General features: G+C 58.2%; 1 protein-coding gene across 1 annotated transcript; it reads left to right on the top strand.

Annotated features, from left to right (window-relative positions):
* Positions 1–15,386: 15,386 nt before the first annotated feature.
* Positions 15,387–26,808, top strand: PNPLA5 (patatin like phospholipase domain containing 5). The gene is made up of 9 exons (XM_047066414.1): positions 15,387–15,579; positions 15,966–16,198; positions 18,467–18,532; positions 18,840–19,049; positions 20,503–20,563; positions 21,887–22,072; positions 23,514–23,646; positions 26,017–26,133; positions 26,724–26,808. The coding sequence occupies exons 1-9, from the start codon at positions 15,387–15,389 to the stop codon at positions 26,806–26,808; spliced, it is 1,284 nt and encodes a 427-aa protein (XP_046922370.1).
* The last annotated feature ends 196 nt before the right edge of the window (positions 26,809–27,004 follow it).

The following is a 27,004-nucleotide window of genomic DNA, read 5'->3' as shown; positions in this document are numbered from 1 at the left end:
GAAAAGAGAGAGAGAGAGATGAATGAGACCAAAAAGTAGGAGCTGGAGAGAGAGTTGGGCTTTAGAGCCAAGCAGGTGGCACAGAGCCCCCAGGTCCTGAAACGCATCAGAAGTGACAGCCATGGGCAAGTTACTTCACCTCTATGTGCCTCAGTTTCCTCATCTTCAATGACAGGCGCAAGAAAATCCACCTAAGAATCTGTAAAATGAGTTCTGTGGTTCTCAGGAGGGGCCACCCTGTTCTCCTCTCCATGGGGGATATTTGACAATGTCTGGAGACTTTTTTTTTTTTTTTTTGAGAGAGAGAGGGGCGCCTGGATGGCTCAGTTGGTTGAGCGTCCAACTCTTGGTTTTGGGTCGTGAGGTCAAGCCCCACGTCCAGCTGAGAACGGTGAGATCGTGACCTGAGCCAAAGTCGGACACTCAACCGACTGAGCCACCCGGGCGCCCGCCGCCTGCATTTATTTTTGAGAGAGCGTGACCAGCACACCCTAGTTAGAGAGATGGCCCCCTGCCCGGGAGAAGCTCTGAGCCTTGGCCGGAACATGTCCCTAAGGACCACGCTGCTTTAAAGGAAGGCTGGGGCACGCCCATACTTGCCCTCTGAGCAAACCTCACAATGTCTCCAAGGACCCTAAAAAGAGACCCCAGGGGAAGAAATGAACAAACGCAATTCACAGTCTCCTTGGTGACTCGCTTCCTTTTTATAAGCAAATTTAATTGTTCAGTCTGTTGCATCAGGAGAGAAACTTTAGAAAACCCAGACGGAAAATCACCAGTAACCTCGCACCCTTGCCTCTCAGAGGTATTTTAGGTACTTGGCAGACCGGCTTTAAGGCATGGCTGGGCCTCAAAACTTTGTGGCTCGGGGCAAGTGCTTGGCCTCAGTTTTCCCTCCTGTAAAATGGGGACAATGGGACCTACCGCTCAGGACTCCCATGAGGTTAAAGACCACGCATGCCAGCAGAGTGCAGACGAATCCGGGGACCCTCTCCACTGTGGCCTGCTTTCCGGAAGTCACCAGCGCCCACGCGCCCCTGCTCCTACGTGGTCACATCCTCACGGTTGGTGGAGACCATCCAGGCCTCCTCCGTGGCACACAACAGGACGTCGCGGGAGCAGCCTGTCTGCCCCGGAGTGGCCTCGGAATCACAGTCACCGTGTATCGCAGAGAAGGAAAGGCGGGGAGTGGCCTGGGCGCGCACACGTTCACGGCTGCAGGGACAAGAACCAGCCAGCGGTGTGGCCGCGGGGGCATCTTGTCTCCACCGATTTGCAGGGTTCTTTTGTGTTTTTTTTTAACCACCAGCAAGAACTCCTGGCCCTGGTCCCTGCCCTTCCCTCCTGCTGAAAAACCAGAAAGAAAGCACTTCCTGGAGCCCCGACCAGGAGGCCTGGATGGCCTCGCCGACCAGCTGAGTCGGTCATTTAACCTCTGTGTCGTGTGGGTCTGCTGGAAAGAGCCAATTGTCCTGTGAACTGGGGACTTCAGAGCCCAATCGAGGGAGATTCGAGCGGTCTCACTGAGTCTCTATTTCCCAATCCGTACGTGGGGATGATGACAGGGCTGCCTTCAGAGGTTTGCCGGAGGATGAAACAGGTAAGTGCTGTTCCCACTGCCTGGTAGAGGTCCCAGCCCCAGATCTCCCACGCCATTCAGGTCTCAGCTTCAAGTTCATCACCTCCAAGGAGCCCCCCATGCAATATACAACACAATATCGAGTAGCCCCTCTCCAGTACCTGTCACTACACCTCTTACTGTCTGACCCATCTCTGGCTCACTTTCTTTCTTTTTTTTTTTTTAATTTTTTTAATGTTTATTTTATTTTTGAGACAGAGAGAGACAGTGTGTGAGCGGGGGAGGGGCAGAGAGAGAGAGAGAGGGAGACGCAGAATCCGAAGCAGGCTCCAGGCTCAGAGTTGTCAGCACAGAGCCCGACACGGGGCTCGAACCCACGAAGCACGGGATCATGACCTGAGCGGAAGTTGGACGCTCAACCGACTGAGCCACCCAGGCGCCCCTGGCTCACTTACTTTTGAAAAATGTATTTATTTGTTGGGCGCCTGGGTGGCTCAGTGGGTTAAGCATCCGACTTCAGCTCAGGTCATGATCTCGCAGTCTGTGGGTTCAAGCCCCACATGGGGCTCTGTGCTGACCGCCTGGAGCCTGCTTCGGATTCTGTCTCCCTCTCTCTCTGACCCTCCCCAAGTCGCTCTCTCTTTCTCAAAAATAAACACTAAAAAAAAATCTATGAATGTATTTATTTGTTTATTGTCTACCCCACAATAATAAAGAGCAGGGCCTTTGCCCGTCTGGGTCTCAGCTAGATGCCCAGGACCCCGACCTCCAGAATGATGCTCCCAGATCAAGTGAGTCCTTCCTCTGGGAAGGCCTGCTCCCATGTCCACGCTGCTGGTGGACTCAGCCCCATCACAGGGCACCCCTCTGACATGCAGCAGCTTCAGTGCCAGCAGGCTGCCCCTGGCTTCCAGGCCCAGCTGGCCTGGGTCCTGGCATCTGGGGTGCCATCGGTTGGAGGAGCTGTCGGCCCTGACATGTCCTGCGGCCAGTGGACCTGGACTGGTCAGAGGAGGAGACACGGAGAGACACGGAGACCCTGGTCAAAGGGGTCAGGAGACATTTTTGTACTTGGACGTGTCCAGGTGTGGGGGGGTGCTGTGACCCAGACTGTGAATGCTGGGTAAGCTTTCGCGCGGTGTCAGCCCCCGTGTGGGGGCAGGGGTGCGAATCTAACCCTCCCACCACTCCCCCACCCGCCCCTGCCGACGTGAGCCAGGCTGGTCCCTACACTTCCGATGCCTCCCACTTCTACGTCACGGAGCCTGGTCCGGCGCTGGTGTGCCCCCCCCCCCCGCCGCCCCCCACCGCACCCCCACCTCCGGGGCCTCGGGGCTTCAGGGCAGACTTGAGCAGTGGGTGCCGGGGAGCTGGGCTCTGTCCATGCCTGGGGATGGAGGTAACGAGAGCAGGAGGGAGAACTGGGAGTCGCGGTGTGAACTTGGCCTCTCTGGGCGGCTCAGTTTCCCCATCTGTCAGCCAGAGGCTTGGCTTGTCTGCAGGAGCCAGAGGGACCCCGGCGGCGAGGAAGAGAGTAGGGTGCAGCGTCCGGCCTGGGGAGCCCCAAGAACGTGCGCGCGTCGCGGACATGGTGGGGGGGGGCGCCCTCGCTGGGGCAGCGGGTCACCCCGACCAGGTAGAGGCCCAGGAGGCCGCAGCCCGAGAAGGACAGGCGCCAGCCGCACCCGGGCTCGTCCACCGGCAGCGGTGGGAGTCGAACCCCGGCTTTCCTATCCCTCCCGCTCCGTAAGCGTGAGTTTGCGTCTTTCTAAGGCGGCGGGAGCACCCCGCCCCTCCCCGCCCACCCTCGTGACGTCACCGACCTCAGGCGGCTGGGCAGGCGGACTCTCCGGCTCCGTGGATCGCCGACCGGAGCAGGTGTGGCCGCGGCGCGCCGGACCCCGGCCCGCACACCGCACACCGCCCCGCGCTGGGGGTTCCGGTCCTCAGCTCCACGTCCGCTGGGCGAACGCCTACTCACCCTTTACCGCCCACTCAGACGCCACCTCCTGGGGAAGCTGGGCTCGCCCTTCGCTCCTTACCCTCTTTAGGTGACTCCAGACTCTGGCTCCAACGACCCCGCGTTTTCCGCGCTGCCCAACACCTGTGGCCGTGCGCCAAGCTGCCCCAGGGCCCCATCGCTGCTCTTCGCGTTTGGCCCCAGCAGTGCTCTCCACCCCGGCCTTAGGGAGCTGGGGGCAGCCCTCCTCCACCCCATCGTTGGCCTCTCCAAGAAGGCCTCTGCGGTCCTAAGTGGCCTGGGTGCACGCCGCCGGAGCGCCTCCTGCAGGTTGGGACCCACACTGCCCAGGAACCCCCCTGTCCAAATGGTGGACGCCTGCTTTCGCCAAGTTTTCCCAAACCTGCCCTTGGGAAACTCCGAGGAGCTGAGGTTGGGGTAGCGGCTTCCGGCCTCCCGGGTCTCAGTAGAGACCCACGCCCCACCCCCAAATCTCCACACCTTCGTCTCTCTCTCCAGGTCGGCCGCGGGAGTAGGTGCCCTGGCTCTTCTGAGCAGGGACACGGAAGGAGGCGCACCTCCGCTCAGCGCTTGGTGGTTTCCAAAGCCCCTTTTCAGCACGCCTTCTCACAAAGGTCCTCGCCCTGGTGACATGGTGACCGTGCCCATCTTAGCTCTGGAGAAACAGCGAGGCGGCCTTCCAGATCACCCACTGCCCGGCTGTCAGTGCCGCAGCACTGTAGTGACGCTTTACTAGCCCACTGGCCCAGCCGTGGAGCTGGGAGGTGACGGGACCTCTGGCATCCTGCCGAGGCAGATGGCCATCCCCGCCCCAGTCAGCTATGCCCTTCCTCTGTGACCTACTGTAGGACCGGTCACACTGGTTAGTTGTACCCGCCTCCCAGCTTGGATGGGAGGGTTCCTCATCCAAGCGGGGACTGATCCTGTTTCCCTAAACTCCCCCGCACTCTGACGGTGTGAGAGGGATTTTGAAAGACCGAATGGCAAACAGCATGAGCCAGGGGCCTGCTACGAGCTTTACAAACGTAACCCGTTTAAATCCCTGTGATGACTGAGTTACGTCCTTTTGCGTCCCCGTTTATCGATGGAGGAAAGCAGGGTGCTTGACGTCCAGCAACAGGCAGGGTCACCTGGCGAACAGCTGGGATGTGAGTCCAGGCTCTGGAAATGATTCGCACTGGGGTGCTAAGCAGCCCGCGGCGGTGCTGAGTAGGGGAGAGGGCCCCGGGAGGTTGCTCTACCCTAGGAAATGGAGGGGGATGTAGGGGCTCCCAAGGAAGAAAAGGTGGGGTCCAGGGGGTAGAGGACGGGGCTTGGAGGGAAAAACCTAGAGCTGGGGGCTAGGGGGAGAGGCTTCTATTTTAAGGTTTTTTATTGAGTTATAATACACCCATGGTCAAGGGCACTGATTGTGAATGCACAGGTGGGGGAATATCTTGATTGCAAACACTCATATAGTCAGATCAAACTGTGATGTGTTTCCAGCCCCCAGAGAGCCCACATACTCCGCCCAGTCACCTGCCCCTAGAGAGACAGAGAGAATGCGAGTGTGGGCTGGCAGGAGGGACCCAGGGACAGAGAGGGGGTGTGCGCAGGTGTAGGGGTGGGGGCTCTGAGCAGGCTTGGCTGCAGCCGTGCAGGGTGGGGGAGGGGGATAGTGCTCTGTGAGGGCAAAGCTGATTTTCTTTTGCATGTGCCTCCGTGGAAAACGGGTCCCGGGGTGACTATCTCCGGGAGATCTCAGACAGCCACCCCCAATTTGCAAACTCCAATTCCTGAAGCACAAAATACACGGAAACTCAGCTTGGTTCCCAGGCTTCTCCCGCTAACCCTCAGAGCCTGCTCTCTTACCTTACCCGATTCTCACTCCTCCCGACTCCTCCCTGCCTCGGTGCCTTGGCTCATACTCTTCCCCTCTGCACCCGTCTTCTCTTCCCCACCTAGTGAATCCTCACGCAGCCTCCAACACCCAGCTCAAATGTTGCTTTGTTCTCTGAAGCCTCTGGGACTTGTCCCCACGGAACACCTGGCCCCTGAACTCTACCTTCTTCTGAACTCACACTGGCCATCACCACGTGCCCCAGCCTGCCCCCAGGCCATCACCCACGGATGTGTGTCTCCCTCAGTGGATGGTGGGCTCCCTGGGGGCAGCCACCTGCTCACTCCTCTCAGAGATGCCAGGGCCCTGGAGGCGGTACGTACGGGGACATGTCAATTTCTCTTTCTTTCTTGAATTCTAGACCTGCACTGTCCAACATGCTCACTGTTAGCCAGTTGTGCTACTGAGCACTTAAAACATGATCAATGCACCAGAGACACTGAATTTATTTTACTTCCAGTAATTAAATTTTAAATTCACAAACCAAAGCAGGTGCAAAATTTTCTCATTAAAGGACTCTATTGTTTTGGGAGGACTGCATTTTACTTTAGCTGTTGAAAATTTAATATCCAAATTGGGATGTTTTAAGAGCAAAAGATTTAGAAGTCTTGGAGAAAAAAAGACTAAAGTGTCTTATTAGTACTTTTTTATATTTATTACATGTGGAAGCGATAACATTTTGGATATATTGAGTGGAATAAAACACATTATTGAAAATATCTCACCTCTTTCTTTTTAGCTTTTTTTTAAATGTGGCGAAAAATTAAAAGTATCATATAAGACTTGCGTTATATTTCTATTAGACTGTGCTGTACTCGAGTTTAAGGGGGGAAGAAGGCTGCCCAAGTAGAAAATGGAAGAGGCGTGAAAAGATCCTTCATGAAAAGGAACTGAGCATTTAAGTGGCTGGACACTGTGAGATGTCAGTATGATAAGGCTTACCGGAAGGCTAGTGAGACCTGAGGCCACATTAACAGAAGCAGAGTGTCCATAATGAAGGAGGTGAAAGTCAGAGCTGTGGCTGTCCCCGAAGTAGGGGTTTCTGTTCTGGGTTTTGCATCTTAGAGTGGCACTGACCACCTAGAGCAGGTTCAGAGGGTCTACGAGACTCAGTGGTATAAGGACCTGCCTGAGGTCCTGGGTATCTGCCTCTTCAAGGCTGCCCCAGGCAGAGGGAGCAAGTCTGTTCTGGGGTCCCAGAGGGTTGAACTGGAACTGGCAGTACAGGGGGGTAGTTCTCACACTTAGATTTCTCTTATGGGAAAGAGGGCTCCCTCACAAACAGGAAGTTCCCTCTCAGCAGAGGTGTTCAAGCAAGGCTGGATGACCACTGGGGTGTTGGTAAGGGGGCTTGGGCATGAGCTGGGTCCCTAGAGGGTCTCCGGGTCCTTCGAGTCTCAGGCGGAGGCTCTTCGAGGCCTGGCACAGTCACGCCTGTGGGGTGCGGTGGTCCTGGGCTCCGTGTGGCGTGGTCTGGTTCCCTCCCGGGGGCCAGAACCAGCCTCTGATGGCCCTGTGGGTGGGACCCGTTCTGGATGCAGCTGGGTCGCCTGCCACCAGGGTGGGTGAGTCAGTGCAGGACAGGGTGATGCCGACCCGGGCTTCCCAAGGCAGCTTGGCTTCTGAGCAGGGTGGAGGGGCAGACGAAGAGCCCAAGAAAAACAGAGTCCAACCCCAGAGCGGTGACGACAGCGAGATCCACCAGCAAAGTAATAGGATATTTGCTCACGCATAGACGTGTCTGGAAGGAACTTGCCACTGCAGACATTTTCAAGCATAGACCCAGGTAGAGAGATCAGTATCACGGACCTCGCACACCATCGCCCAGCGGCCGCGGTGAGCCACGGACTCATGATGACAGGGGCTGCCTGTCAGGTTAGGGAGCAGGTTAGGGAGTGGGGTTCTAGCTCAGTACACCCTTTAAACCACAGAGAGAAAATGGGGCGGGGAAGTGCCCTGGGGCCTGCCACGACCTGGCTATCGTGAGGTGGAAATCCAGCCTCAGCGGTAAATTCAGGCCCTGACCGAGGTGTTTTCTAGATCCCAGAGACATGACTGAATCTGAATTAATCACCGGCTCCCAAACCTGCTCTGTCTGTGAGGTCCCCATCTCAACTGATGGCCCTGCTGTATACCGAGTCATCCAGATCAGAAACCGGGGTTTCATCCACACTGTTCCCTCTGCGTCGACTCCCGTGTGTGTCTTCAGTTGCAGGTGCTGCCCCATCACCCTCCTGAATGTCTTCCACGGTGGCCACCCGAATCCTAGCCCCATCATCATCTTCCTCTCTGCTGCCTACTGCACCAGTCCTAGCCCCGGTGTCACTCTTCTTACCCTTCCTCCGCGCAGAGGCCACGTCCAATGCCGATCACACTTAACATTTTAAGATCTGGATCTGATGCCAAGCCTCTGTCTGCCTGACTTAGAGGAAGGTCCATTTCCCCAAATATCTCTGAGGTTCTCTGTGGGTGCCTATATCCCTCAAAGCCAGAGGCCCCTACAACTCCATGGAGGGACAGATTTGATCCCAATGCCTACACCTGCTGGTCTCGTTAGGTTAAGCGTACTGGCTGCTGTGGATAGCCAAGTGAGGGGGTCCACACTGCCTGGACAGTCGTTCCCTCGGGGCACCTCTGCTGGGTGTGTCCCCACTCTTGTCACTTCTGTCCTCGTGGGGCTATGATGGCTGATCAGTCCTGCTGGATAATGAGAGAGTGAGCACGCTCCCCCGGCTCCCCAGGAGCCCCACAACCAAGCTGCCTGGGCCCCGAGTGATTCATTCCTTTAATCCACCTCCCCGTGTCCCAGTGCTCAGGCCTGGACGCCAGATCCCCTCGGATAACCCGTTGGGGAGGCCTTTCCTTTTCTTACCTACCACGTGGCCTCTTTCAGGGGCTCCCGTCTGTCTGTCTGTGTGCAACTGAACATGGAACACCAGGAACCCTCCTGCCACCTCTGTCCCTTTGTTCCTTGCTGGCACACCCGTGTTCAGGCTTCCACGCGGACCCCACGCGGAGGAAATGCATCCAGCCCGCCCTCATCATCCACTCTCACCAGGGCGCGTCCAGGGCCGGGTCAGCCTCAACTTCACGGGCTTGCACCTGGCCCGGGGCACCGAACTGCTCACTCGGAGAAGCCAGGGCTCCCCCTTCACGCCTGGCCAAGCACAAGGGAAGAGGAATTCTACAGCCACCTCAGTGCTGGTCTGGCCTCTGTCACTGGTGCCTGTCACTCTCAGCGCTCACGAGGACAGGCTGGACTTCATTCCTGGCTCTCATGTACCCAAGAGAAATGGGTCTTTCTGCCTCTTCCTGTGGAAATGACCCATCCGAGCAGCGGGTCAAGCATTCAGTCCCCAAACATCCGAGCCCCGTTTCCTCCAGGCACAGGGGGGGATGCATGGGCCCTACCCTCACGGTCTGTGAGAGGGCCACATAATTGAGACAGTAACGTAAACAGTAAGCACCGATCGGGTGTTTATCGTAGCCAGGAGCTCTCCCAACACCTTCCCCTACCCGCATGTCAGTCCTACGGAGTAGGCAGTGTTTTGTCCCATTTGAAGGGTGAGGAAACTGAGGCACAGGTCAGTTAAAATTTGAGGTCACCGGCCGATAAGTGTGCCGCCTGCTTTTGAAGCCAGAAAGCCTTCCTCCCTACGTATCTAAGTGCGTAGGGCTTTCCAGTGTACAAAGCACTTGGGGGCAAATTGATCTGCATTCTCTGAACGAATCTGTGTGTAGCATCTCATGTAATCTGCAGTTTGGGGAGAAAGGTGCTGTTCTCTCACGGTGAACACGTGCGCGTGCTAAAACAAAGGGGGTACACAGTGAATACATGTCTCTGTCCTCAGAAATCCGTCTGTCCCTGTTCCCCAGGGGCACCGCATTATCCCCCCTTATGGATCTTTCCAGAGACATTCTGTCTTAATATCCCAATGCGTTTATGTTCCCTAAAATCCTCCTTTTAAAAAAATCACCCAGGTGGTCAAATCTTAGGCGCAGGGAGGGCAGAAAGTTGGCCCTTTCTCTGGGGACCGGTCCCCGTCAGAGATCTGCTCCCCCTGCCCCTCAACAGCTGAAGAACCTTGAGTGTGTGTTTGTGCCAGAGTTGGTCCGTGTGCCGGGTTGGGTTGTTTCTTCCCTTTTGTTTTAGTGCTTCTTGTATTGATCCTTCCCTCCGTGATTTGAGTTGTTCTTTGTGGGGTGTGTGTGTGTGTGTGTGTGTGTCTTCTGATAAACCGGAGGGCCACTGTCTGCTGGCAGTGTGCTAGGTAGGCCTTGTCAACCCATACCTGGCGAGGAGATAGGCCCAGAGAGGGGCGGGCACTGGCCCGTGCCATCCAGCCTGTGCTGCCCCGTCTGGGCGAGCTGAGTCAGGGACCCAGCGCAGACGCACCCCAAACTCCAGCCAGCTGTGGCTCTGCAAGGCCAAGAGCAACAGCAGCCCCGCCCCCCATCCCCGGGCACGGGTAGGGTGGAGGAGTGCGTTCGGCCAGCAGGAAGGGATCTGGAAGCCCAGGGGGAGTTGGGTTTATACCTGCGTGAGGAGTTCGGAGGGAGGTTTGGGAGCCCGGGACTGGAGCCACCATGCAGTGGTTGGGGGTGGGGGGACGGGCAGGAGGCGGCTGCAGGTGTTGGGGTGAGAGGTGATGAGGTAGGGCACCGGGGAGGAGGGCGAGGTGAGGCATCAGAGGAGGCCACAGGAGAGGGCCTGGTGAGTGATGGCAGCATCGGGGAAGGCAGGGGAGGCCCAGTGATGCCTGGCACTGGGAAGGGATGAGAGGGGGCGGGAAGGTGGGAGGTGTGTTGATACAGGTGATGGAGAATTCCAGGCTGGGAGCTCGAGAGGCAAGGCTGGAGGCGCAGGTGCGAGAGAGACAGGGCCGGCGTCTGGAGCCCGTGGGGGAGGGCTGCCTCCTCTATCAGGGTGGGAACACGGAGCCGGGAGAGGGCACACCTTTCCGTGGGGCCTCCCTTTGCCCGGGTCCCTGTGCCGGAAACATTCTGTGGCCTATTCCTCGGGGGCTTGGCGGGCACCTGGCTGCACGGGACCAGTCACCTGGCAGGACACAGAGACGGGGGACTCTCTGTCGCCTGGGGCCGTCCCAGGTCTGTGCCGCCCACCGACTCGGCCATTGCACCCCAGGCCACGGAAGTGCACCTGCTTCAGCCACACTTACTCCTTACTAACGGCTTTGTTTAGAGCGTTCTGTCCCCACCCGTCTTTTCGCATTGCTGTTTCCTGTTCACAGATGCGCAGACAAGCTCCCAGAGGGCAGCGAATGAACGCCCAGGCCTGCTGAGCCCAGCCTCCCGTCCGCGGGGCGCCGGATGAGAGACCCAGGAAGCTGGGTCCCATCCTCGGCTGCCTGGGACTCCTGCCTGCTTTCCTTCTTGGAGCCCGGGGCCCTGTATCCCAGAGCGGCAGACCTGTGTGTGGGATCCCGGGGCTGAGGCTGAGCCAGCAGCCTGTGTGTGTGTGGATTCCGCCTGTTACCTTCCAGCTGTGTGCCTGTCTGTGACTCAGTGTCCCCTCTGTGCAACGGAGGGTAATCACTCAGGGCCCCGTGAAAGCCAGGCGCGGGAGGCCTGAGGGCACTGGTGCTCAGACCCCTGTGTGCCCTTGTCCACCCCGCCGACCCCCGCCCCCTTGCCAGCCTCGTTTCGCATGCCTCCCCTCCATGCCGTCTGCTCTAGACCGTGGCTCCCCTCCCTGAGCCCCGGACGCACCCTCTGCTTTCCCGTCTCGGTGTCTTTGCTCTAGAACGCCCTCTTTGCATCTCTACCTCCTCTAATCTTTCCTCCCTTCAAGCCCTTTCTGAACTCCTCCTGCAGGTAGGCTTCCCTGACTTGCGTGTACAGTGAGGCCCCCTCCTGGAGGCCCCTACCGCCCAGGTGCTTTTTCCGGGGTGAACACAGGGAGGGGAGAGCATGGCACCCGTGGGATAAGGGCTCCAGCGACAGCCTGGGGAGCTTCCCGGAGAGACTGGCAGTTCCAAACCCCAACAGCTCAGTGGTCCCACGTCTGGGGTTTTGCCCACAAGATTTCCCCTGACGCCCCCTCCACTCTCCACTGGACGGAGCTCAGACACCAGCTCTGCTGTGCCTCATTGTCGACCTCAGTCTCATCTCCAGTATTTCCCCCTTGTCCCCGCTTTCCTTAGTCAAAAAAACCACATTGTGGGGGTGCCTGGGTGGCTCCGTCGGTTGAGCGTCCTACTCTGGATTTCGGCTCAGGTCACGATGCCACGGTTCGTGGGATTGAACCCCACGTCGGGCTCCACGCTGCGCAACTGTCATATGATACTCAAGGGCATTTGTGTGCGTGCCCGTGTGTGTGTGTGTGTGTGTGTGTGTGTGTGTGTGTGAAGCAGGATCCTCATTCTTGAAAACATTGGGGTCTGATGTAGTTCAATTTTCCCAACATACAAGTGGGGGAACTGAGGCCCAGAGCGAGGAAGTGACTCTCCAGAGTCCACTGCAGGGTGTAAGTAACCAGGAGCCTGGCTCTCCAGTCGGGGTCTTGGGCCCCGGGGTGGAATGATCTCGGGAGATCCTGGCTCATCAGGACCAGGGCCAGGTGCAGCAGCTGGGATGGAGGGCAGGAGCGGTCAGCTGGTAGGAACCAGAATCTGCCAGCTGCTGACGCCCCCTCCTTCTCCTCCCCCCCTTGTGCTGATGGCCCCAGGCCACATCGCTTATTGACCTCCGGTGTTTAAACCACAGTCTCTCAGTTTTCCAGATAACTCCGCCGCACCCCATCTTGGGCGGTCAGGCCTTCCTAGGGCTCAGTCCTGCACCTTCCTTTCTTCTCTCTTTTTAACTTAAAAATACTTGACAAGGGACGCCTGGGTGGCTCAGTCGGTTGAGCGTCCGACTTCGGCTCAGGTCATGATCTCGCGGTCCGTGAGTTCAAGCCCCGTGTCAGGCTCTGTGCTGATAGCTCAGAGTCTGGAGCCTGTTTCAGATTCTGTGTCTCCCTCTCTCTCTGACCCTCCCCCGTTCATGCTCTGTCTCTCTCTGTCTCAAAAATAAAATAAACGTTAAAAAAATTAAAAAAAAAAACTTGATAAGTAAGCTTCAATAAGCAAAAGTTACTATGTTATTCTCCCAACAAGGGACAATTTCATCCTTTAAAAGAAAATAAGGACTGGGACGCCTGGGTGGCTCAGTCGGTTAAACGTCCGACTTCGGCTCAGGTCATGATCTCGCGGTTCATGGGTTCGAGCCCCGCGCCGGGCTCTGTGCTGACAGCTCGGAGCCTCGAGCTGCTTCAGATTCTGTCTCCTTCTCTCTCTCTGCCCCTCCCCTGCTTGTGCTCTGTCTCTCTCTGTCTCTCAAAAATGAATACACATTAAAAAATAAATAAATAAGGACTAAGACCAGAGGGCACAGGGATGATCTGGCTCCCGTCCCAAACGTGAACGGCCGATGCTCTTAGGAGAACGAGGCCACACACATAAGCTGCAGGAAATACACTCAGTGCTGCTGGGCCAGAGAAGGACGCGACGGAACACCATGAACCGTTGCCAGGCCTGTACGGAAGGGAAATGACGGGCTGAATCGAGACTTTCTGACACCAGAACAGACCACTGCACCCCGTGCACAAGGTGGTTTGGTTCCATCAGTTTAAACCAAGCAGGCTTAATTTTTTTTAATATATATTTTATTTGAGAGAGAGAGAGAGAGCAAGAGTAAGCACACCGGCAGGGGGAGGGGCAGAGAGAGAGAGAGAGAGAGAGAGAGAGAATCCCAAGCAGGCTCTTCACTGTCAGCATAGAGCCCAAAATAGGGCCCGATCTCAGGAACCATGAGATCATAACCTGAGCCGAAATCAAGAGTCTGATGCTTAACTGACTGAGCCGCCCAGGTGCCCCGTCAACATTCTCTTATTAACATTATTTGTTTTGATGTTCAAATCGTGCTGGATTTAGCCAGTGAAACCCCCTCCAAGCTGGCTTCTGTATCCTTTGGACGAGTCCTCATCATTTTTGGAATACTTCCTTGCTTTTCGGCCTGAGAAGATGCTCCAGGTTCAGCCTTCCGGGATTTTTCCAGAAGCACGGTTCTTCCCTGATGCCTGCAGAGACACCTGCGTACTCCCTGAGTCATGAAACCTCATGCCCACCAGCCTGGTCCCTGGGGACCCCTGCGGCCTGAAACTTAGGCGGCCCCCCTCTACTTCCTGCTCCCCCCCCCCCCGTTAAGGCAGCAGGGACACGAGTGGAGCTCAAACCTTACTGGCTGGGCTCTCTTGGGTTCCTGGTTTCTGTCTCCATTTCTTCATCGGCAAAATGGGGTTGGCAGGACTTTCCATCTCAAAGGGCCGTGGCGAGGATAAAATGCGACAGCCTAGGCAAAACACTCAGCCCAGGGTCAGGTAAGAGGGAAACGCTTGCAGAGGTATGTTGCCCACCCGTGAAGCCTCTCCTGACTTCCCAGCTCCCACCTCCAAGGAGAGAGGCCCCCAGAGTTAGGTGAGTCCAGGAAGGTCTAGCCCACTGGTCTGCCCCCTGCTCGGTCTGGGAGTGGGGCAGGGCGGGCCTGAGCCTCGGTGCAAGTCTGGTTGCTGTTTCCCAGCCGTGTCCCCTCAGCTTCTTTTTAGCTCCTTGGGTGCACACCATCGGGTTTGCTGTACTATTTTACCCATTGTCCATCCCCGATCTCTGTTTCCCTAGCCTTCCACTTCCCGCTAGCACACCCTCTACTATATAGAGCCATCTCCCAGGCTGTCAGAATTTCATTCTAAAAAGACATGGTCATGCTTTGGGAGTGTTTTTAAATGTTTGTGTAAATGAAGCCAGGCAGCCAATAAACCCCATTGTTCTTTCGCTCCTCACTTCTGAGGCTCTGCGACCTTTCGCGAATGTCCCGTTGTGGCTACTCATCCATTCCACCGGGAGGGGGCAGGAGGGAGGGAGAGTCACCTACGCCTGCAGCCACAGGCAATGCTTCCGCCCACCTCCGTGTCTGCCACACGCCGGTGAACACATCACGTAATTTGCGGGGGGTATTTAATTTCACTCGTTGCCTGCTTGACTTAACAGAACCACTCACTGGCCCCGTTTACAGGCTGTGGGCAAGTTTTCTTGGAAGCACTTTGTGGCCCTACCCGTGCCCAAGCTTCTCCAGGGCTCAGGGTCCACAACTGGGCGCAGACACGGTGATCCTGACCCACACGACTCTGTGAGGGTGGCTACGAAGAACGCTCGGCACAGTGCTTGTGCATGCTGCCCCCGTTGCCACCCCACCCCGGGCTGGGCCAGTCGATGGTGAGTCTGGGCCAGAGGTGCAGCGATCAGAGCAGAGAAGGCTGGCGCCCAAGCCCCTCCTATCACGCTGAAAAACTGTAGCCCAGAGAGAGTGGGTAGTTTGGGCAAAGCCGCACCGCTGGCGGGGGCTGGCTCTGCCTGTGCCTGGGCCTTGAAGTAGCACAGCTGCAGAGTTAAGTCTGGCTTGACCCCCAAGACCCAGTGTGGGTCCAGCTCTGCCACATCCCGGTTCTTATTTGCCTTCCCCGCCCTCAGTTCCCTCATCTGTAAAATGGGGGCGGGAGAAATGCTTCTGTCAATGCTTCCAGGGATCAGGCGAAAAGCTGGTGCCATTCCCCCCGCCCCCCCGGGCCGGTCAGCCCGCGACCTGGGGCCGTGACCCCCCCCCCCCCCAGTACAGCAGCGGTGTGGGGCGTCTCCGGAGTCCGCCCAGCGAGCTGGTACATCGGGGTCAAACCTGCCACACCCCTGAGGGCGGGGCATCGCGGCCCTGGAACCTCATTGGCTGGGGCGGCGGGCGACCCAGCCCGGGGCGGGGCAGGTGCACGTAGGGCGGGGCCCCGGCTCCCGCCAGAGCTTTTCTTCGGAGCGACCTCTCCTCTCCAGCGCAGACTGTCCCCGTGCGGCGGCCTGGCCCGTCTCCGTCCCGACCCCAGCCCGGCGGCCCCGACCGCCATGCACTGCTACGAGGAGGAGGGCAGCTGGAGCCTGTCCTTCGCGGGCGCCGGCTTCCTGGGGCTCTACCACGTGGGTGTGACCAGCTGCCTCAGGGAGCGCGCCCCGCACCTCCTCCGGGGCGCCCGCCGCTTCTACGGCTCCTCGTCCGGGGCGCTCAACGCCGTCAGCATCGTCTCCGGCAAGACCGTCGGTGCGCGGGGGACGGCGCGGGCGAGGAGCGCGGCGGGACGCTCTGGCTCCACGCGGGCTGGAGGGCGCCGAGAGGGGCGTTTCGGGGCCTCGTGCCGGGCGCTGGGGCCTGCGCCCTTTGCATCCAGCATGCTCCCATCTAAGCCTTATGAGAACCCCGAGGACTCGGGGCTGTGGTTACCCTTGTTTCGCAGAGGACCGAGCAGAGCTGGGGATCCTGCTCCCGAGATCACAAGGTGGACGGAGCATTTGAACGCAGGGCTGGGCACAGAACATCTGAGATGGAGAGGGGGAGACACCCGGGAAGGAGGTCAAGTCTTTGGGACGGACGTGGGCGGACCCCCTGGGTGGCTGAGGACCCTCTCCTCCTGTCCCCCGCACCCGCAGATTTCTGCTGCTCCCATGTCCTGGGCATGGTCAAGCAGGTGGAGCGCCTCAGCCTGGGTATCTTCCACCCTGCCTTCGCGCCCATCGAGCACATCAGACAGCAGCTGCAGGACTTACTGCCCACCGACATTCATGTCCTGGCCTCCCAGCGGCTGGGCATCTCGCTGACCCGCTGGCCCGATGGCCACAACATCATAGTCACCGACTTCGCGACCCGCAGGGAAGTCATCCAGGTGAGAGCAGGGGTGGGACCCGGGCCCTGGAGACAGGGGACTGGGCCCCATCTCCTACCAGGGACATTCAGGTGCTTTCCAGGGGCAGACACTCCTTGGGGGTGGGGGTGACCTTAGGCTTGGGTTTGTGTACAAACAAGACAGTGGAGGCGCAGAGAGGAGCCACAGGGTGAGTGCGGAGTGCCCATACTCCCGGCTTGCTTTGGGAAGGCCCCATGGCTGCACACAGAGAAGGGTATGGCTGGGGAGGGGGCAGAGTCAGGCTTCTGTGCTCAGGGCCCCTGAAGGGGCTGCTTTTCCAGAGGCGGGGCTGCCCACGATGGAAAAGGAAACAATCCAGTATTGTTATAAAACAGGAGGTTGTGACAGAGAGCCACAGGTCGGGGAGAGAGGCCGGTGACAGGCTGTGGGGGTGTTCAGGCGGGCTCAGTAGGGGTTGGGTCCCCGGGAGAGCTCAGGCAGGTAGGGAGGCAGGTCCCTACCCTGGAGGGCCTCAGCTCCCCCATCGCAGCTGTGCCTTCCCTTCCTGTTAGGGCCTGTGCCTTCCACCCAGACTGGGAGCCCTAATGCAGAACCTGCTTCACCTTGCTGACCCCAGCCCCCAGCCCCCAGCCCCCAGCATGGGGACTGTTTCTGAGTCTGTGTCTCTGTGCTGATTGGAATTCGTCATGTGTACAAGAGAGGGGCCAGTCCCTTGCTGTGTCTTGATGTCCACTGGCTCTTGAGGAAGCCGGCTAGGGACCCTAAAGGGTGTCCCAATGTCTTTGCCTCTATGGCACATAGCACAGGACCCGGCACATAATAGGTACTCAGTAAACATTAGCTGCTGTCACTGTTATCTGTGCGAACAAGGCTCCCACTTGCATTTCCAACTGGTTAGGGACAGGATGCCTTCTGCATTTCCCAGAGAGGGTTGGAGGCATATTTCCAAGGAGACCTCGAGACTAGGTTCCATGCTTGATGAGTTTGGTAAGCTCTACATCAGTGTTTCTCAACCAGGGGTGATTCTTTTGCCTCCCCATCCCACCCCTCAGTGACATCTGGCAACGTTGGAGGCGTTTTTGGTTATCACAGCTCCGTGTGGGGGGCACAAAGTACTGACACTTCGTGGGTAGAGGCCGAGGATGCTGCTAAATATCCCACGGTGTTCAGGACAGCCCCCTCCCACCCCATCTCCCACTCACAAGGCAGAATTCTCGAGCCCCCAATGTCAATATGTTAAGCATCGTTTTCACTGCAGGATTTGTCATAACCTCTGCTGGGAAGGGCACAGAAAATCTGAGATGGAGAGGGGGAGGCACCCGGGAAGGAGGTCAAGTCTTTGGGACGGACGTGGGCAGACCCCCTGGGTGGCTGAGGACCCTCTCCTCCTGTCCCCCGCACCCGCAGATTTCTGCTGCTCCCATTTCCTGGGCATGGTCCTGGGCGTGGGAAGAGTGGACACAGTGTTTCCCAAGTGGGTAAATAAGTCAGGGTTTCTTCTTCTTCTTTTTTAAATGTTTATTTATTTATTTTAAGAGAGAGGGAGAAAATTCCAAGCAGGCTCTATGCCATCAGCTCAGGGACTGACTTGGGGCTCCAACTCATGAACCGTGAGATCATGACCTGAGCCAAAATCAAGAGTCAGATGCTTAACTGACTGAGCCACCCAGGAGCCCCTTTTAAGGTTATTTATTTATTGAGGGAGAAGTGAGAGAGAGAGAGAGAGAAACAAAGAACATGAGTGGGGGAGGGGCAGAGACAGAGAAAGAATCCCAAGCAGGCTTTGCACTGTCACTGTGGAGTCCGATGCGGGGCTCAAACTCACGAACCGCCATGAGGTCACGACCTGAGCTGAAACCAAGAGTCTTACGCTTAACCGGAAGTCAGGGTTTCTTATTTGAGATGCCTCTGGCTGAATCGGTGTTCAGGGAGCACACCGTGGGAGGCATATCTAGATTGTTGGTGGAGAGTTCCTGCCCGCTGGGTGAAGGGGAAATGGGTACTTGGTGCCTCTGTTTGTCCTTGGGGGAAAGGGAAGTCCCAGCAGCAGTTTCGAGTGAGCAAGGACCCATCGGCAGGAAGACGAGGGTGGGTGTCATGACAGGCTCGCCTTCAAGTACCTTCTTGACCTTGAGAACCCAGCTGGGACGTGACACCTCTCTGGGCCTCATTTCCCTTCCCTGAGCACAAAACTCATGCCGCGTACTTCGCAGACTGCTCTGCCCCGAGCAGGTTCCGAACAGCAGGAGTGTGAACAATTGTGTTTCCACTTACTCGTTTTCCCAGGCTCTGGTCTGTACTTTATACATTCCTTTCTACTGTGGGACGATCCCCCCCGAATTCAGAGGGGAGGTAAGTGCACCTGGGGGGCTTAATGACTGAGTCCCCGCCCCGTGCTCTGGGTGGCCCAGTGTTCCTAGCGCTGACAGCCGTGCGGGTGGAGGGAACCCGTGCTTCTTGAGCACCTGCTGCGTGCCAGCCCTCCGCCCCAGATTCCCTGCTCCTGGGGGGCGGTGCTCAGAACATCCTGGGCTCCGGTGGACCCAGTGGCTCAGGGGCAGCTGGAGGTCACCGGCTGCAGCCCATTTCTGGCCGGTGGCTCCATGGCGGTATGGGAAGAGGGCAGGCATCCTGAGCAGACAGCCCACCCGAATTGCAGCGCTACTTTGACGGGGGCCTGAGCAACAACCTGCCCTTCGCGGACTCTCTCTCCACCATCACCGTGTCCCCTTTCCACGGGACAGTGGACATCTGCCCCCAGAGCACCTCGGCCAGCATTCACGAGCTGAACACCTTCAATGCGAGTTTCCAGATATCCACTCAGAACTTCTTCCTGGGGTTTGCCTCCCTCATATCCCCCAGCCCTGAGGTAGGTCTGGCCCCGGCACCCGCCTGGAAGGTATAAGAGGCTTGGCCATGATCAAGGGTCCTCTGAGTCAGACTGTGTCCCCACACCCTCCCCGCCACCTCAGGGAAGTTAGGATACACGTCCCGAGTCTTACGTCTGAACCCTTGAACCCACAACTCGGGGCTCAAGTGGTGCCCATACTCTCCTTCCCCTGCCCGAGCAAGTCTTGAGTTGGGACTGGGCCCTTATCAAGGCATGCTAAGGCCAACTCTCCCGAGCTTGGGGTTGAGCGAGGCCTCTGCGGATACTTCCCTGGGTCAGGCTCTGTGAGAAGGTACTGTTATCATCTCCTTTCTCAGGGGAGGACACCAAGGCTCAGAGAGGTTAAGCCACCTGTTCAGAGTCACACAGCCCAGAAGCAGCAAAGCCAGGTTCCAAATCCTCAGCTAGCCCAGACCCGTGCTCTGAACCGCCACCACCCTAGACTGTGGCCAGATTGACCATCCCCGTGGAGGCGAGGCAGAAACACAGACAAAGGTGGACAATAGACTTACATTTCCTGCTTTTTTCCCCCCGGTATTTTGGGAAAATGGGGAATTTGACAGCAAATGGTTTATCCCCATAACACACCCAACCGTGCCTTGGCCTCCCCTGTTCCTTCAGACGTGTTTTGGTTCTGTCGTGTTTTATTTTGTTTTGTTTTTTACTTTAAGTAAACTCCGTGCCACACCAGGGGCTCGAACTCAGCCCTGAGATCAAGAGCCACACGCTCTACTGACTGAGCCAGCCAGGCACCTCGGTTCTGTCGTGTTTTATAATCTATGACACAAGTTCATGTTCCCGTCCTCTCATCTCCCCTATACCTGTGGGGTGGGCAAAAAATCTCAGCCCCATCTTACAGTCAAGGAAAAGCTGAGGCTCTCAGAAAGGTGGCGTGGCCATTCCAAGGCCCCATAGCGTGGGAAGGTGGAGCTCCCTTCGGGCCCGATAGGTGCCTTTTCCCCACTAGGGGAGCTCTGATTGACACAGGCAGGTGTGGGCCCCCAGTTTCCTCTGCCGTCTCAGGCTGGTTCTGGAAATAAACACCAAAGGACCATGCATTGACCAACAGGGAACCAGACGATGTCCCAGGCATCCTGACCTGGGCCGAGTTATCCCATTTTCCAGAGGAGGGAACTGAGACCAGAGAGAGGAGAGTCTGGAGCAGGAGCCCCCCCTTCCCGCCAAGGAGTCTTAGAGGAGGGAGGTGACACGGGGTCATGGGGAGGGAAGCAGCTTGAACAGATCGCAGATCTTCAACTGGAAGCAGTCCCCGCCCAGCAGTGGGGGCCTTGAACCCTGCTGAGGGGCCTCTTGGGAGCGTGGGCTGGGCAGGGATTGCTTCCGGTTGAAGACGGGTCTCTGGCCTACGAACTGCCAACTCGAGGGGCGGGTCCGGGCCTTCCTCATCCCACCCTGACCTGTGTGTTGGCAGATGGTAGCTGACAATTGCAGACAAGGCTACCTGGACGCCCTCAGGTTCCTGGAGAGACGCGGTAGGTGGCCGGGCATCCTGCTTTCCCGGGGTCCCAACTGGACCTTGCTTTTCAGGTGTTTGAGTTTTTCGGGACCTCAGCTCACTTATTCTCTTCCTCAGCATCTACTCTGTGCCTGGCCTGAGCTGGATGCTGGGGACCCAGAGAGGATCACACGTGCGCCCTGCTCTTGAACTGTTCTTAGTCCGGGGCGGGGGAACAGACCAAGAGAGAGACGTCTCCCCACGGAGATGGAGGGATGCTCACGCCTACGGTGTCAGAGGGGACACTGACCCAGCCTGGGGGGTGGGCAAGGAGGGCTTCCTGGAGGCGGCGGCAACAGATAAGCTGGGTTTTGACTAGTTATGAAAAATACGGAAAGGTTGGAGACAGAAAGGAAGAGGGCGGATGAGCAAAGGGACAGGGCCCAGCACCTTCAGTGAACACAGCTCAGTTTGGCTGCAGGAGTGTGTGTGTGTGTGTGTGTGTGTGTGTGTGTGTGTGTGTGTTCATGCGGGAGGGGTGGGCCAGAGAGGTCTTCCCAGTTGGAGAGCTCGATTGTCCTCCCACAGGGCACTGCTTTTTTTTTTTTTAATGTTTATTTTATTTTTGAGACAGAGACAGACCATGAACGGGGGAGGGGCAGAGAGAGAGGGAGACACAGAATCCAAAGCAGGCTCCAGGCTCCGAGCTGTCAGCACAGAGCCCAACGCGGGGCTCGAACTCATGGACCGTGAGATCATGACCTGAGCCGAAGTCGGACGCTTCACCGACTGAGCCACCCAGGCGCCCCAAGAGCACTGCTCTTCAAAGGGGTAGTTCTGAGATTTGAGCCCAGGCTGTCCGGCTCCAGAACCCAAGTCCTTTACCCTCCACACTACAGCCCCAAACACACAGCAGCAGGAAGAATCTGCTGAGCGCTTAAAATGTGCCCAGATCTGGGCTTGAGCTTTAGGTATTTGTCTCGTTCAGTTCTCAGAACAACCCCATAAAGCAGACTGGAATTTTCTCCTTTGTCAAAGAGGGAAACCGAAGCGTTGAGCACCTAGACCACATAGCTAGCAGGTGTTGGCATTAGGATTTGAACCTTGGACCGGTTCGTCATGGTCTGGGATCTGATTAACCACTAGAAAGTGCACGGGAAACAGAGTGCAGAGAAGGGCCAGGGGAGAGCAGGAAGAGGTCGTTCAGGATGAGCCGCGGGTCCGTTCGGCAGCGAGCAGGTCCCCAGAGCTGGGTTTGGGGGTTGAGAGGTGCAGGTGGCGTGGAGGGCCAGGGGAGTCACTGTCGCCAGGGAGCTCCAGATGTGCTGACCTGTCGTGTCCCTCTTCTCTGCTGACCCAGGACTTACCAAGGAACCAGTGCTTTGCATGCTGGTGTCTAAGGAGCCCCCAGCCCCCGCGAATGGGACCCAGGACACCGACCATGACGGTGGCCAGAAGGGGGGCCTGTCCGTCAACTGGTCAGTGCCCAACGTGCTGGTCAAGGACGTGCCCGACTTCGAGCGGCTCTCACCAGAGCTGGAGGCTGGTACTGCCCTTCCTTCATGCCCTTGCTCACCTACCACGTGCCTTGCGCACAGGGGCCTGGGGGCAGGGACCCTACCCTGAAGGGCCTCGCGGCCTGGAAGAGGACAGGACTCATTTACTGAGCATCTCCCGAGTGCCAAGTGTGATGCGAAGGCCTTTTTATCTGTTGTGTCACTCACTCCGCTCCACACCATTTAGTCTGCTCTCCTGCTTAGTGACCCCAAAGTCACAACGGCAGAGTCCAGGCATGTGTAATGGTGGCGGGGACGTGGGCTTGAACGGCATCTAAGTGAGACTTGGAAGGAGGCGTGGTGGCCAGGCAAAAGGGGGCAGACGGGTGGCCAGGCAGAAGGTACAGCATGTGCAAATGTCCTGGGTTTGGTGGGGGCAGCTGGAGGCCCCTGTGGCCACGGCATTGTGGTTGAGGGGCAGGGGAGCAGAGGCTGGGAGGGTCAGGCAGGTGGCTTTGAAACTGCAGGAGGAGAGAGATGGGGAGCCACTGCAGGGGTGGGGGTGCTTACAGAGGGCACCCCCTCCTTTTCGGAGTTGAGTACTTCTCTGAACTCTAGATCCTGTGTTCACTGCACCTAGCTGGGGTGGGACGGGCTACGGGTGGGGGTGGGGAGGCTGGAAGCAGAGACGATGGTGGTTGAGGTCAGAGCAAGCACAATGTGGGTGGGCGAGGGGACGCAGCCTCCTCCTGCGCCGGAGACCAGACGGGCGGAAATGGGTCTGGATCTGTGCTGAGCCCCTGAGGTCCAAGCTTGGAGCTCTGGAACCAAGGCAGCATCCCTGCCGCCACGTGGGGGCACCAGAGAGCCGCCTCCGGGATGGGGCGTCACGGCCAGCACGCCCCTGGGACTGAGCTGGCCAAGCCTTGACGGACATTCCCTAATCCTCTCCTGCCTGCCTGGGAGGGAGATTCTTTTCAGAGGAGGTAGCCTCGGCTCAGGGAAGGGAAGGGACCCGTCCTGGGACACGCGGCAGGTAAACGAGCAGCTGGGTCTTTGTGCCGTGCTGTCTGTGACCCCTCCAAGTGGCCGTCTCTAGACGGCCGTCTAGAGATGGAAAGAGCTCGGGGAGCCTGGCAGGCCTTGGGTCCACCCTGGCCCTGCCGCTTCCTGGGATGGTCTTTGGGCAAGTCACTTCTCCACTCTGAGCCTCAGTCTCCTCATCTGGGACAGGGGCACGCCCTGCCAACATCAGGGACACTGATGCGAGAGCACGACCTGAGTGCCTCGCCCCCTGCCGGCTCCTGCGAGGGGCTTGATCAGGCGAGCCGTTTTTTTTTTTCTTTTCCCTCTGCAGATGGGGGGCGGGGGGCAGGCGCAGTTTGCAGACTGTGTGAGGTGGACAGGGGTTCAGGCCACCTTCCCTAAGGGTGATGGTGGAGGGGGTGCTGGCTGGAGGGCTGGCTGGTCACGCCACGGCTTCTCTCGTAGCACTGAAGAAAGCATGTATGAGGGACACCAGCCCCTGGGCCCAATTCTGTCGGTCAGGGCCCGGGCGGGCCCTGACCTACTTCCTACTGCCCTGGACGCTACCCTTCGAGTATGTTTACTTCCGGAGCAGAAGGTGAGGCCCAGCCAGGGCTCCTGGGAGGGGCCTGGCTTGTCCCGGATTGTGGCGGAGACCAGTGCCCATGGCGGGAGGGGCAGCCGGCACGCTGAGTGGGCGGGGCCTGGCTGGCCTCCCCTGCTGCTCAGTCTTGGTCACACAGCCCAGAAGAGTCTCGGTGGTCTCCCCCTGCGAGACGGGACCACTGGGGAGATGGTGTAGCAGCTGTGACCGACTGATCAGAAATGGGACCCCCGGGTCAGCATCCTGGCCGCTCACCTGTCTCTAGGCCCTTTGGCCCTTTGCTCTACCCGTTAGAGCCTCAGAGAAAATGCGCTATGTCTGGGGAAATAACTCCAGGGGGGTCTGGCTCAGATTAGCTGTGTGGCCTGGGACAGGTCTCTTGACCTCTCTGGGCCTCAGTTCCTTTTCTGTAAAACAAAGCCCATGGAGTGCCTGGGTGGCATCCAGCTTCGGCTCAGGTCATGATCTCTCGGTTCGTAAGTTCGTGCCCCGCGTCGGGTTCTGTGCTGACAGCTCGGAGCCTGGAGCCTGCTTCGGATTCTGTGTCTCCCTCTCTCTCTGCCCCTTTCTGTTCATGCTCTGTCTCTCTCTCTCTCTCTCTCTCTCTCTCTCTCTCTCTCTCTCTCTGTCTCCCAAAAATAAACATAAAAAAACAAAAAAAAATAAGGCCTTTCCAGGACAGACTGGTTGTGGTTAAGCCCTCACTAACCATTTTAACTTTGCTGACTAATGAATCACTCTGCATTTTTGGTTTATTCATTCCACCAGTAGTTATTGAGGGCCTGGCCAGGGCTTGGCTGGGGATAGGGAGGCAGCCCTGACTCAGATCTAGCCCCTCACCCTGTGGAGCTCGCAGCCCATGAACCATCACACCTCTGTGCAATCACACCTCTGTCCAGAGATACCTAGAGAGGCCTATACTGGCTGTGTTTCCTAAAAGAGGTCTACGCTGCCTGTGAACTGAGACAGCTCACACTAGGGGCAATCTGGTCAGGGAAGGCTGCCTAAGGGAAGTAACTTTTGAGTCCTAATCTGAAGGATGGGTCCACCAGGCAAAGAGGGAAGGGCAAAGCATTCAGACGGACGGAACAACATATGCAAAGGTCCTGGGGCAGAAGGCAGAGGAAGTAAGGCTCTTTGGAGGCCAGTGTGGCTGGAACCAAAAGGTGGGGTGCCGTACAAGACGGGGCTGGTGGTGAGGTGGTGTGGCGGTGGCTGGCAGGGGCTAGACATGCAGGGCTCTACAGCCAAGTGAGGACTGTGGTTTTCATCCTAACAGTGGTGGGAACACAGTGAAGGGTTTCAGTAGGGAAGTGTCACGGGGAGAACTGCATTTTTAAAAATATTCTTTATTCTCTAAGAGGTCTATGACAATGGGCCACTGGGTCAGCCCTGATGCTGAAATTGCCAGTGGCCCAAAGCCAGGAGAGAGCTTTCTGCTGACTCAGATTCTCCTCGTGCTGAGCTGTTAGGTTGAAACCACAGGCTGAAGTCAAAAAGGATAAAAGCAAAGTCTAACCTTTTCAGCCAAAAACAAAAAACAAAAGTCCAGATACGAGCACTGATGGGAAAACTTGTTCAGACCACAGGGAAGTTCTTCCTTAGCATTCTCTGTAACCTACATGCACACGCAGGTTGCAATAATAGAGGCAGAAGGTCCAGAACAAGGGAGGTGATGGTCTACTTATGTTTTGCTTGTCATACGACACCCTGTGGAGCGCCAGTTCAAGGCCCTGGTTTAGAAGCTCTGCTAAAGGCGACACGTTGGGAGTGAGGCCCTGCAGTGTCCCGTGAGTCTGGGAAGGTGCCCAGCCAGGCACGCTCTCAGCCCTAGTTGGATGAGCTGGCCCTCTGCTGACCCGGCACATGGGGAGCCGCGGGAGGGTTTGGGCTATGACCAGATGTATGTTTCAGGAAAGTCACTGGTGCTAAGAGGAGAGTGGATGGAGGGCTGTGGAGGAAGGAGGGCAGGTCTGGGGAGGAGAGGGTGGGGCAGAGATATGAAGGAGGTTAGGGACTCTAGGCCAGGTGGCGGTCCTCTTTAGGCGGCTGAGGAAACTGAGGCCCGGAGAGGTTCCCTGACCTGCCCAGGGCACACAGCTGATGAGCAGGGGGGCGGGGCCACAGCCCCGAGCCGGCCTGACCCCAGAGCCCCGCCCTTTCCCGCTTGGGCTTCCCGTGGAGGCGCTACCCGGCTCCGTGGCGGGGCCGATACCGCGGGGGCTTCTCACCCCCTATTTCACTTCCTTTGGGCCTGGGGCCTCGGGCGCAGGGAGGCACCCGGCTCTGCCCCGGGCCCGCGGGGAGGGGGGGCTCTGCTGGGCCGCACGCTCGGGCTCAGCTGTTTGCTGCCCTTTCCTCCAGGCTGGTGGCATGGCTTCCGGATGTGCCGGCCGACTTGGGGTGGATACAGGGTGAGCTGCAGAGCTTGGGCCTCCGGATCTGCTCCAGGTCGAAGGACCAGCTCCGCAGGCTGTTCAGGTGAGGTCGGCGGACGGGCCTGGGGCGGAGGGGGAGCCGGGTCCCTGGCGGAGAAAGGCTGTTCGTCTGGATCCTGGACAGGCGGGGCGGCACACCTTCCGCGTCCTTCTCCCCGTGCCCCCGCGCGGTCCCTGGCGCCTGTGTTCGGTCACCGCCGTGGGTCAGACCTGTGCTGGGCCTGGCTGGAGGAGCTGGCCGGCCACACCGGTCGGCCTGCTGGACCTGCTCACAGAGGCAGGGCCCAGGCTCACGGGCCGAGTGGCTTCCCCTGCTCTGCCAGATCCCAGCCAGCCCTTCCGACAGCCTTCCAGACGTCCCTCCAGGTCCTGTGCGGGGTCTGGGTTGGGGCTGCTGTCTCTCAGCCTGCCTCCCTACTGGCTGGGGACCCTGATGTCCTCCCACCCCACCCGACAGACACGTGTTGGGCCGTGCCAGGAACCCCAGTGTGGCCGGAATGAGGGGCTCGGGGCCTTCCTCATGGCAGGATCTGGGGGCAGAGGGACTTCACTGGATGCGAGGGCTGCCCCCTGCCCTTCGTCCAGTCCCAGGCTCTGAAAGCTTGCATTCACCGCCTTCTGCTTCCTCCACAGCCTGCCGGTCACCAGCCCCCTCCAGCCTGGGGCACCTCCTCCTGTGGACCCGGCCAAGGAGCCCAGACCTCCCCATCAGGCCTGAGGGGCGCAAAGAGAGCCAGACCAGTGACTGGCCTCCCCTGGCCCTGGCCCCGGCCCTGATCCTGTGCCCACATCTGCCTCCAGTCCTTGAGTCCTGGCTCGTCTCCCAGAGCTTAGAGCCCAACCCTCGGCCCAGGGCCGGCACTGGAATTGTCTGCCGAGTGGACGATGGAGGGGACAGCCTCCCTTTCCTCTCA

This window comes from Lynx rufus, unplaced genomic scaffold (genome assembly GCF_022079265.1).
Source record: "Lynx rufus isolate CCGP_SWC_20201006 ecotype Redwood Valley unplaced genomic scaffold, mLynRuf1.p SCAF_7, whole genome shotgun sequence".
NCBI lineage: Eukaryota > Metazoa > Chordata > Mammalia > Carnivora > Felidae > Lynx > Lynx rufus.
Note: the sequence above shows the minus strand (reverse complement) of the source record. Positions and strands in the feature narration are given on the sequence as shown.